The 12,782-nt window shown below is 41.0% G+C and overlaps 3 protein-coding genes across 3 annotated transcripts in view; 1 reads left to right on the top strand and 2 right to left on the bottom strand.

Annotated features, from left to right (window-relative positions):
* Window positions 1-2,270: 2,270 nt before the first annotated feature.
* LOC131241043 (senescence-specific cysteine protease SAG39-like) lies at window positions 2,271-3,650 on the bottom strand. Its single transcript, XM_058239669.1, has 2 exons — window positions 3,227-3,650; window positions 2,271-3,110 (listed from the first exon to the last, which is right to left on the bottom strand). The coding sequence occupies exons 1-2, from the start codon at window positions 3,648-3,650 to the stop codon at window positions 2,515-2,517; spliced, it is 1,020 nt and encodes a 339-aa protein (XP_058095652.1). The 3' UTR covers window positions 2,271-2,514.
* The window catches only part of LOC131241041 (UBP1-associated protein 2C-like), a 67,394-nt gene continuing 57,698 nt past the window's right edge, over window positions 3,087-12,782 (bottom strand). Inside the window, exon 2 of the mRNA XM_058239666.1 lies at window positions 3,087-3,110. The gene's annotated coding sequence lies outside the window, so the exon portion shown is untranslated. The remainder of the gene's footprint in view (window positions 3,111-12,782) is intronic.
* LOC131239140 (senescence-specific cysteine protease SAG39-like) lies at window positions 5,419-6,999 on the top strand. The gene is made up of 2 exons (XM_058236697.1): window positions 5,419-5,845; window positions 6,407-6,999. The coding sequence occupies exons 1-2, from the start codon at window positions 5,419-5,421 to the stop codon at window positions 6,997-6,999; spliced, it is 1,020 nt and encodes a 339-aa protein (XP_058092680.1).

Raw genomic sequence — 12,782 nt, 5'->3', positions numbered from 1 at the left:
TTCTTTATCTAGTCGCCCATTACCTCGGTTCCGCTAGGTGTTTCTCGTCGGAGCGGAGGTCGTTGGACGAGCAGCGGAATTCTGACCTTGATTCTCTCGGACAGCGTTCGCATCCGATGGTTCAACGGCAGCGGCCTCATTTAATTTTTTCTTGAACCGTTCTTCTAGTAATCACCATTAAAGCACATTTTATGGCCTCTGGATAGAGCGTAGAAAATAACTTTTTGTATCGTTTCCCACAGACGATGCCAAACTGTTGATGCGAAAAACTGGGTCGACCTCTTCTTGTACTTCGACCTGCAACATAATGAGGGAGAAAGAGAGACCCTGACTTGAGCCGGGGATCCTCCAATCCTTAAGTTAGTAAGGGCTCAGGAAGAGGAGTCTCTTAAGGTTTTTCTTGCATACATTTAATCCTGGAGAGCCCTCTCTTTATAGGAGTGGGAGGTCCCAGCGTAAGGGGATTCTCTCTTGAATTTTCGGAAGATCTAATTTAGGTGATGTTTTATTTACGGATACTTCCTGATCCTGAGATTTCCGGGATCGGGAATCCTTTTACAAGATTCTCGGGACGATATTTACGATTACACTGTCTCTCCTTTATTTGGCTCGACCTCAATAGATTCATAATCTCGGCTGGCTTACAGAGGAGACTTTTAGCCTACTGTCGGACAAAACCGAGTCGGTTCAGGACCGATGTTTTTCTTCTATCCGATAGCCGATACCACAACCAACCATTAGGTCAATTTCATAATCGGTCAGGTGACTTTCTGATTCAGGACATTTAATAGGTCCCTTTAGACATTGTTGCCTCGTTAACCGAGTCAACTTGATGTGTCTTATACTTGCCTAAGGCTCTCGACTCTCTCACTTTCGGTCGGGATTCATTTCCTACAAATCCGAGCAAGTCTCTCCTTTAGGCTTTATTTTATCTCGGTCCGAACTATTGGCTCAGATCCCTCGGACAGTTTCAGTAGAGTTGGTCCATTCCATAACCGAGTCTCCGGATTTGTCATATTTTCCCCCGACAGATCTCTCTCTCACCCATTGAATTTCAATTGGAGTTCAACCCTTGCAAGAGCCAGGCAATAGAAGAAAATAAGGCAAGCAGATGCTTAAAGTCGGAATCGCAATTCCCATTGCTAGATTACCTTTAGTTGCCATTCAATTCAAGTAAATTGCTCACTCACATTGCTATATTACTGTTGATTGCAATTCCATTGACTTGCGCGTCCAAACACAGCTTGTAACTTGAAAAGAATCCTGTTATGATGCAGGTTTCATTGATTTGCATGAAGTGCACACCGAAACCCGATCAAATGGTACTTTGCAAAGTGATAAAGGCCATCATGTGAATGGGCCATAGTCCAAAGATCAAGAGGATTATCATGCTATGCTAGTGGCAATGACAGTTTCTTAGTGCCTGTGTATCAACCGTCACTATCTGCTAGAGTCACCAAGTTTTTCTCAAATTACTACCCTGTCTACTCACAAGGTATACAGATAAGGTGCCCCACCATAAAGATGACCATACGCAAGAATTGGCTGGTCCATCTCACCCAGGAGGGCGGCATGGGTGTATTGATAGCTGACCGTGGTATGTTTGTTTCAATGACAGCATTTGATGGTCTGACAGAGTGTAATGGTGACACGCGGGTACTCAGAAATCAAGCATGCATCATTCATTAACTCAAATTAAACAGTAAAAGTGCATTGACCACTTTTATGTCGCTGGGTCGTCAGCCCCAAGGTCAATTTGGCTGAATGATGATTCCGACCACTGATTAGTGGAGACTCGTTTGCTGAATTAGGACTGTAGGCTATTTTTAATTTCAACCATACATCATTGGCCGTTTGGAACACACAAGCAGCCCACCACTGTATTACTTCAGTCACGTTTTCATTAGTCAACAGGAGCGAGGAGCCCTACTGTTTGCCCTGGTCTAAGTCAGTGTGCTAATCTAGAGGCCACAGATCTACGTTGAATACTAGTCCACGTCCTAACAACCGGGGGCTTTAGGACCACGGCACACTTCATGAATAGGCCGGCCTTGTTTAGTCTAGGCCTGCCAAAGACACCACAACAGCACTACTCCCGTATAGAGAGCCCAAGGGCTGAATAAACAACATAAGCTCGACCGAAAGAAGATCCCCGGGGATATGGAAAGAAAAAGAAAAAAAAAACAGGGGACGGACCACCCAGTACGTCAGGCCTAACCCACCATTGCATCTTCAAGCATATTAATTTAGTTATTAAATATCAAGCCGTGTGAAGTAAATATTCATCCTAGTCTTGGAGTCGATCCCGGCATGACTAGACATTGATGAGCCCAGTCGATTTCATGTCATGAGCCCATAGAAAAGTAGATGTTTGGATACCACGAGTTATAATGGAAGTAACCTATTACATATATGAGAATTACATAAAGAAGCTAAACATTTCTACATTTCTTCATAACACTTTTGTGATCAAAGCATAGGATAAACGAGCATGAGACATACAACTACTGAGGATTAAGCGGCGGTGGGATAAGAAGCTTGCATGGCAATACCACATATTCCTTCTTCAGCATCAATATCCCTTTCCATCATTATGTATCCATCTTCACCCCATGAAGTTCCCCATGAATTCTTCACTAACCAATACTTGGTCCCATCATCTGTCGTCCCATATCCCACAGCCGTCACTCCATGGTCTAGTTCGGTACCACAATCTCCTGTAAAGACACCGCTCGAGTAAAACTGGAAGTCAGATCCACTAGCGTCGATTGCGACAGAAACAGGTTGGTTGGCCACTGCCTTCAATAGAGCTTTCTCACTGTTGGCCGTTACATCTTCGTAACCGTTGATCTTAGCCACATGGTTGGCTGCCTTCTTCGAGTTGCAAGTGCCATCAATTCCCTCGTAGGGGTAGTTGGCTTCGGTTGTAAGTCCTCCATTGTGTCGGATGAAATCAAAGGCATCGTCCATAAGACCACCTTCACAGCCTTGATCCTCTCCATTGGTATCACAATCCACCACCTCTTGCTCGGATAGAGAAACCAACTTCCCTGTCTTGAGTTGCGTAATCCCTTCCATGGCTGCTACTGCTGAGAATGCCCAGCAGCATCCTATTTGGCGACATCCGATGGCAAGTTAGCTATAACAATTTCATGTCCCTTTCTAGAACAAAGTTGCAGTAATGGAAGAAAATCTGCTAAATTCATGAGTAGGTTATAAAGCTTACCACATTGTCCTTGGTCTTTGATTGGGGTTACAGCGCCTTTCTTTCTCCAATCCATACTAGCTGGCACAGTCACGTTCTCATACATGAATGACGTGGCTCTCGATGCTCTTGTTTGAGTGGGCTTAAATCCGTTATGGGTGGACTTGAACTCCTCGTTCGTTTGGTCTGCAAATTCATTTACACTTAGCTTGTAAGATCGGTCCCCGGCATTGTTGAAGGATTCTATGAATTCCACATTATCCTTGAATATCTTGAAACGAAGCTCTTTCTCAGCTGCATCCTTGTAAGTGTGACCATACTGAGCCATCCATCGCTCGTGCCTGTTGGACATGGACGCTTCCTGTAGAGTGCGGCCCATGGCTTGAGAAGCCCAGACTCCCAACATGAACAAGGCTAACAAGAAAGATTTGTTTAATGAAGCCATGGTGCTTGTTAGGTGAGGAGTGTATGGATGATGTGATTATGGAGGTGGATGCATACACTTACACTAAGCTGAGTTTATATACGGGATATTGGGCCCCACATGATTCAGTAATCTCCATTGCTTTATTGTTACTTTGGTGACGATTAAGACTTGATATACGTGCTTGATCAAGTTTATTGATTTCGATGGCTAAAATGGCGTTTTCTAATCTAACCCATCTTATATATACTTAAATTTCGATCGTGTACGTTGCGGTTCTCTTATCTTAAGAATATTCAACATTTCACCCACAACTTTGGGTTGTGAGCTTTCACATGCAATGCTTTTATTTTGCGGGAATGGGTCAGTTGTGTAGAACATCCAACCCGTGAAAAAGGGTGGGTCACATCATAAGGATAACCTGTTGTGAAAATCGGACCAATGACCACTCTTCTCTTTCGGTGGCCACAGCCTACATTGATTCGGAGTCAGACCATCGGCTACCGATTGATTTTGGTGGTGTAAGCTGACTGATGATCAGACCATTATGTACTTTTCGCTGGTGGTGATCTACAAGGTTTGCCCCACCTTTTGAACGACCGGGTTCTAATGCACTGGCTGACACGTTGGCAATAAAGAAAGTTCTGGTCCATGTACACGTCAACAAATGTGCGAGTATGGTAAACATTTGCAAGATGATCTGAGTAGTCCATCAAGTGGGCTGCGAAAATAAAGCCAATATTCTAATCAATCATTAAGTGAATTAAGAAACACGTCAATTAATAGATAAAAACAATTGTTAACTGTTAAAAACCCACCTTATAATTAAATCAGATGGACATTTGGGCCAGGGAACCTACATTGCCTTACCCACCTGATGTATTACTCATACACTGCGTATTGCAGTACATGCATGTGCGCTCGGCAATACTTATGCAAATACACACCCGTGTACCTAGGTATTAAACTGTTGTGGGACCCACATGTTTTGTGTGCGCATCTGACAGTTGCGCCCATCATGATGGTCAGACCCTTCAAAACCAGGCTGATCTGACAATCAGATGGGTCAAACCGTAGAAAGCAATTTAAAATTAACCTCATAAAAATGTCCAAATTCAAGAAGCGGGGCCCACCTAATAATTGGATTGGCCAGAATTCTGGGTCTTCTAACCATTACGGCTGGGAGACCCCGTTGGACGGATTGGATTCTTTACACATACCACGTGAGCCCCACTTCGGTCTTTAGGATGTTGTATATGGGTTTCTAGGGTGAATTGATGAATGGAGTGATTTTCGGGTTGGGTGTATATCTTTGCGTGTAAGTGCCAACTTGTAACGTGTGTATGCTATCCAAGTCATTCGGAAGGTATAGGCCCGCCATTAGCATCACCAAGCACAAAAAATTAGGGTGTTTCTACGTATCAGGTGGATCACATCATAAGATGTTTATGTCCCTTCCTCCTTCTAAACAACCCAGATGTCATACACAATCAGATGTGTACAAGATGGACAGTAACTAAACCTTGATAGCGCCATTGATAGTATGTGTAAACAAAGGAGAACGTAGACGAAAAGATTTCTATAACAAAAGAAGCATGTCCCTATAACTATCCACACCATTACATTTTGCCCCGGCACGTAGGCTCTCTCAATAACAATAAATCAAGGGAGAGCAATGATTTCTGTGGGGTGCAATGCAATGTCTATATAAAGCAAAGCCTCTTTTGATTGTATGCATCCCTCCTCCATACATCCTCAGCCCATCCATCACACCCTCTTACTTTGTACAATGGCTTCCATGTACCATTGTTTCTTTGTGGCCTTCTTCATCTTGAGAGCCTCGGCTTCTCAAGCCATGGCCCGGCGCACTCTCCATGACTCATCCATGTCCGATCTCCATGAGCAATGGATGGCTCAATATGGACGCACGTACAAGGATGTGGCTGAAAAGGAACAACGTTTCAAGATATTCAAGAGCAATGTTGAGTTGATAGAATCTTTTAACAGCATAGGGGACAGATCATACAAGTTAAGCGTCAATGCATTTGCTGATCTGACCAACGATGAGTTCAGGGCCGCTCGTAATGGATATAGGCCCACCCAAGCAAGGGCATCAGAAGCCACATCCTTCATGTATGAGAATGTTACTGCACCATCTACAATGGACTGGAGAAAGAAAGGTGCTGTGACTCCCATCAAGGATCAGGGACAATGTGGTAAGTACTAATTAAGTAGACCATTAACCTTCACCTGCCCTCTACTAACCCTCATTGGTGACTGACCTCGTCAATCTGGACCATCCATCAGAATAGCCAGCTCCGGATGGGCCATGGACAAAGTCCAATTTTGAACCATACAAAGAGTAGCTAGCAATTTCACTCAAATTAATGGGCAATACAAGTCTATCTTCTTTTTCTTTTTTCTTTTAAAAATAAATAAATAAATAAATAAATAAATAAATAAAAACTTTCTAGGATAACATTACATTCGCCATTGACTTAATGGGGGCATTGCAGGCTACTTTTTAATGCATGATTAATACCATAAAATCAATATGATTTTTGGGCAATGGTCTATCCAAGAGGTGGAAAATCTAATGAATGGCCAGGTTCAATTAGTAAATAAAGTGATGATCTCTTCTTGAACTGATGAAGACTAAGAAAACCCAAACAAGTATCTGTAACATTGTTAATACACACACTTATCAAATAAGAAAAGGGCAGATGAGATTGTTATTTAGTGTTTTTACTAATCGTGTCTCAAATGTTCCAAAATAGGGTGTTGTTGGGCATTCTCAGCCGTTGCAGCCACAGAAGGAATTACACGACTTAAAACAGGTAAGTTGCTTTCACTATCCGAGCAAGAGCTAGTGGACTGTGACACCAAAGGTGTGGATCAAGGATGCAATGGTGGCCTCATGGATGATGCCTTCGATTTCATTCAACACAACCGAGGACTTACAACAGAAGCTAACTATCCATACGAGGGAGTTGATGGCACTTGCAACCCCAAGAAGTCTTCCGACCATGCGGCCAAGATCAACAGTCATGAAGATGTACCAGCCAACAGTGAGAATGCACTATTGAAGGCAGTGGCCAATCAGCCAATTTCAGTGGCCATTGATGCTGGAGGATTTGCCTTCCAATTCTACTCAAGTGGTGTATTCACGGGTGCTTGTGGTACTGACTTAGACCATGGTGTGACAGCCGTTGGATATGGTACTGCTGATGATGGGACTAAGTATTGGTTGGTAAAGAATTCATGGGGCATTGGGTGGGGTGAAGAAGGATATATAAGGATGGAACGAGATGTTGATGCTAAGGAAGGCCTGTGTGGTATTGCCATGGAGGCTTCTTACCCAACAGCATAGTAGATTAGGGTAAAGAATTCATACTCGATGTTTACAACCTTTCAGCTTATAAATGCTCTGTTCTATTTCAGACTGCTCTAATATGTAATTATATTGCAATGTATGATCTTATTACCTCAATACAATCATCTGGCTTCAGATTAGATCTTCTAAATTAGTTCGACCATCTGACCACGGGAGGCACGATATGGAAGGTAAGGATCCATTCCCATGATCACGTGGGCAACTGTGACACATTGCTCATTTCAAGGATGTCTACAAACATAAAAACCATTCTTATAAGGCTGTGTTTGGATGTACAAGTGATCGATCAAATTACAAAATTTCAGCTCAATTTTAACCAGGAAACAAATTTCAGAGCATTTAGTAGTCTGCCAAGACGATAGTCCTCACATTATACGGCAACTAACCTCACTACAAGAAAATGGAGCTTAGCCGACGCATGGGGGTATCCTTTGCCCGCAGCCAATTTTAACGGCCGCTTGCAAAGGGGCCCTACAAGGACCCAATAAAAAAAAAAAAAAAAAAAAACCCTATCTACAATTTTCATTCCGGCCCTCACCGCCCCCGAGTCACTTTCTCTGCCTCTCCCTCTCCACTCGCTCTCCCTCTCTCTCGATCTCTCTCTCTGCCTGCCCTCTCTCTCTCTCTTAAAACCCTAGCGCTATCTCTCCATCTCCTCTGCTCTCTGCTGCAGTTCAACCTTCTGTTGCTCCATGGATTCACCAAAACCCTAGAAGCGCCATCTCCTCCCATTGGCTCATCTTCTCAAATCCTAAGCCCGGCCATGGAAACCTCTGGATCTTCGTTGTGGCTGTCGTCATCATCCTTGCCGTATTCTTCTATCTTTCGACTGTGACAAGAGGCTCCGGAAAGAAAGGGTATGGGGTCGTGATTGATGCCAGAAGCACCAGGATGCGAATCCATGTTTTCGAGTTCTCGATGAGAAGAGGATTGCCCATTCTGAAGTTTCGGTATGGGGGATCCACGACAATGAAGGTGAATCCCGATCTGTCGGACTTGGTTGCTGATCCCAGCAGCGCCTGTTTATATGCTATTTAGATTCGAAATTATTATCTATAGTTTATCTTGGGTTTGGAATTTTGTTTCTGTACTTGATTATTTCATTGCTTCATGTATGTTTAACAAGTTAATAATTTCAACAGTTAAATAACTGATTAGAGTTTTTTGTCCATTCAAAACATTGGAACTGATGCTTCTTTCATTTTCAGCCAACTGAGAGTATCACTATTCTGTCTACCTACTATTACGGTGAGGATCAAACCACCCAAGATCCCATAAGTTTATGATGTGCTCCATATTTCTTTTTCTTTTCATTTATTTCTATGAATAACGTGACGGAATTCACCATATCTTCCTGCCAATGGTGTTTTGGGATTTGAGTGTATTCCAAATCCCCATTTTGCAGGGTTTTTGAAATGCAATTTTGAGTTGAAGACTCTTTTTTGCAATGTGCTCTGTTCCAATCTCTCCGTCCAGTCCTGGACTGCCATTGCTGCCTGCTGCAACTTGTTTCTACAAGTGTCAAATGTGTCTTTGATTTTGGCAGCATTAGCCCAATGATGTCATTAGAGCATTTAAGTGTGATTTTCTATTTATGTGGTAGAACTGATTGCCAAAAGCTTGCTGGATTGTGATTTTCATTACCTTTAATTTGGTTGTCTTTAATTGTGTGATGCTGGTAGTTGATTTATCTAGGTTGTTCATTAGAAAGATGCAGAAGTGCTGAAAGATGCAAAGGCCTTAGTTGACGGAAATTTGGTAAACATCTTCAACCAATTGCAGGTTGGTACATTAATGCTTGCTGAATGATTCAATACATTTTTCCTACTCAAATTATTTTCAGAATATAATTTTGAATACAACATATATCTTTTACATTAGAGGGATTCTCATCTCGTTGGATATTCAGGTCCATTTTCATAAACATGGATGGCACATTTACTTCACATGGGTTCATTTGTAAGACATATTTACATAAAAATATTCATTTCAAGCTTGGATGCCCTACTTTTGATAACAAAGGTTTTGTTTTATGCATTGATCTTCTTATTTCTTCTACTGCAGTTATTCTATGATTTCTTCTTTTACACCTTATTTCATGATTAAATTTTCAGGTTTCAAAGTTTAAAGATCCTCGTGATGCATGTGCTGCAATTGTTGCTGAATCATATCGTCTTTTCTTCCATGATCCGGTTTACGATTCTCATTGTTCCTATTTGGCTAGTCATGCATTTTATTTTAAGTAACTATTTTCAATTCCATGCCAGACAAGTGGGTCTCACATTTCAGCAATCTATTTATTGGGCTGTTAAGTCTCACCGTGGATGGGGAATGCCCAAAAAATCTCTCACATTGGATCTTTTTCAGTTGAATATGGACCATTGTTCAATTTCTCTTCTTAACTGCTTCTATAGGCTACAAATTGGCAGATTAAGATTGCCCTATCAGTGGGATTTTTAAGGCATAGTCCAATTGCTGATGGGTAAAATTGATCAATGGAATGGATTCTGATCCACACTACCCACTTGTCTGAGTTGAAAGCCTGTGTATACCATGCAAAGATGCATGCCACATATCCTGTAATTCCTCAATTATGGAAGTTAGCTTAATCGATATTAAATTTGGATATGCAGGAACTGGGATGCAGGAAGATTCTTCAAATGTCTATTCATTCATGGTTTTATAAAAGAAATATTTGTTTAAGATGTATTATTGCTTCAAATGGATCATATTGTTTGGCACTATAACTTTATATACAGTGCATGTTTCAGCTTGTCAAGTGCATATATCAGTCAGTTCAAACCAAATATGGTTATAATTTATTTGGTCTTTTCTTGTAGAACCTAGTGGAGGAAAGCATTTGGCCAATGCTAGCTACAGACAGTTTAAAAGCTCTAGGTGGACTTGGCCTGCTTTCCCTTGGAGGAAAATACCTACTCAGGCGTATCTTTGAAGTTGGTATCATATTCCTAATAATAACTTAGTCTACAGTCTTGGTTGTTGTTGCATTCGTGGTTTTTGTAGATAATTCACAATAATCTCTTATTTTTGTGGTTCCATGTACATGGACAGTATGTGAAATGCCTTCTTCCATTCTTCTGTTAATGGATCATGCATTTGTATGTCAGAGGTGGCCAGAGATCAGAGGTTCTAGTGGAATGGCTAGGCAGTTATGTATATGTTGGTTAAGAGGAATTGACATCATGTTGTATGTAGAATATCTTGTGAAGCTTGGGGTGAATGTTGAGAACTGCTGAACAGTAGGTATTTTATTACAGGCGTCCTGAGTAGGAGGTTTTTGGGTTGTTGGCTGTGGGAATATTATGTTGGATCTCTGTTTCTTAGAAGATCTGGTTTGTGCTTGGTGGTATCATGGTATGTGAGCTAGCTTCTCAATTGTTGTGTTTAGTGTCTTAGATGTACTCTCTCTCTGATGTTGTGTTGTCAACACGTGTGCAGGCTTTGTGGGGGCCTTTTTTCTGTTGCTAGTCAAGGAGTAGCTCTTGGTGTTTGTCCCATGCTTGCTACAGGTTCTTAATATGCCTATTTGATGAAATAAAATGCCTTTCTTACATGTTTTCTTCTACTTGCGGATGTGGTAATGTCTTCTGAATTCCACCCTACTCAGTGTAAGTATGAAATTCCACAGAATTTAATGGTATCCATGTTTGTTTACTTTTTAATTGTCCTTACTATAAAATATTTCACTTTCTTAGCAACTCACTGCAGTTCTGCTCTACTCCTTTATTCACAGGGCACTTGAACTTATATTAGGAGTAAATAAATATTCAACAACTATTGGCAGGTGGTCATTGGGCTGTAGAATGGCTGAACTGCAAAGGAACAATTATTCAATGGGAAAACTGAATTCGACCAGCTTGACAAGGTAATCTCTAGTCCATCAAATTTTTTGTTCATTCCCAATCTTTGCCACATTGGCTCAATATGCTCATCTGATTTCTACATGATTGCAGATATTTAGGACTCTCGGCACACCAAGTGAGAAGATATGGCTGGAATTTGTCAAATTGTCGGGTGTCAAGGTCAACTTCGTTAAGAAGCCATAAGTGCTTATTTCATACAGACATAATATTCAAAAGTTTCCAACAATTTATATAAACTGTTATCTCTAATACATAGTCAATGTTAACTAAAATGAGATAAAATCCATCACAGTTCTGCAGCACCTCTCATGCAGCAATTCAAGATACCATGAGCATCAGTCCAGCTAGAGTGAAATCTACCAAGTCCCAAGGGAAAAGACAAGCAAAAAAGACTGGCAGCCAAACACATCTATCTTAGTATTTTAATAATGAAGGGTTGAAATTTTAGGGTTCGTTTAGGTAGGGAAGTCGCATGCCCTCCACATCAGCACTTCTCTCTTAAAAGCTTTTGGAGGAAATTTTAGAAAAACCAAAAACACCACTAATTGCTTTTATGCTGAGGAATGTACTTGTGTTTAAGTGCAGCGAATCCTATGTGGAGGGCATTATAATTTGACTTAGGAGACACGTCTATTATTTCTAAATAGTTTTCAAGAGCCCATGCGTCATCTTCGTACACTACAGGAAAGTAGGCCTTTAGCCTCAATTTGATACACATTACCTCTCCTTTTTTTTAAAGCTCGAAATTCAAGGTACTGAAATTGGATGGATCTAGTGGATGAACTTACTTGTTCAGGCAAGTATCTATTTTCTCTTATACCTTATGAAAACCTCAGAGAATTAAATGATTGTAATTATATGGAGATTGATTGAAACTGAAACTCCTGTTCTTAATTATGTTGTAGGCAAACTGTGAGATTACTAGTGCAAGAAACTAGGTGATCATTGTCAAACAAATATGAGTTTTCCACTTGCTATCCTAAACATGACCCCTAATAATGGAATCCATGCCTCAACATCGAAAAAATCATTACCTTTCTTTTCTTTTCCCTTGGAATACATGTATCCAGACAAGTATCCAAGTTATGAAGCACTCCATCTACATATCTATGCACCGAAATACAAGGTCTCAACCATTAATTTGTCATGCCCTACTGATTGGAACAACTTTGCCACCAATTGGAAGGCTTCTGTCAATTGAATGTTGACCATTGGTTGGAGTTTTCCTAGCCATCCATTTGCATCCTCAAAAGTTCTCCGAACAATGGATAGGATCACCCGAATTGTGTGATTTCTGGAGAAACACTTTTTCAACTTCAAATTTGGAACATTTTCCTAATCCACAGTGGGCCCATTAGGTCAATGGTATGGTTCACCCAAAAATGTTCCATGGATCACCAAACAATGTTTGAGACTTGTATGAACGGGCACATCCAGACTCGATAAATCCTCATTGTTTAGAAGAATTTGAACAGGGCAGATCATGCTTCACAGATTCTGCATGTTTTCACTTGCTAACAAAAACAAGCAGTATGTTTGATAATTCAAGAAATAACAAGACTTGTCAGTTAAAGATATAACAAGACTTGTCAGTTAAAGATATACTTCCAATCTAATTAGTGATTGTTGATGTAGGTTATACTCTGCATCTTTTCTGTTGCAAATTCCCTTTTAACCTTAGCAAGGGCATTCTCATTTGCGTTTGGTGGTTTACGTGCTGCAGTTCAGGTGCATACTAAGCTTCTGAACAAGCTTATCAATGCACCTGTAATATCTCAAAGCTTCATTCTCTTTTGTATGGTTTTGGTGAGCCCTCATGAACCTCTCTACATGCAGCTTACATGCCAACCTGGCACATGTAGCAGACATCCGAAC

Source organism: Magnolia sinica, chromosome 3, assembly GCF_029962835.1.
Source record: "Magnolia sinica isolate HGM2019 chromosome 3, MsV1, whole genome shotgun sequence".
In the NCBI taxonomy this organism is placed as follows: Eukaryota; Viridiplantae; Streptophyta; class Magnoliopsida; order Magnoliales; family Magnoliaceae; genus Magnolia; species Magnolia sinica.
Note: the sequence above shows the minus strand (reverse complement) of the source record. Positions and strands in the feature narration are given on the sequence as shown.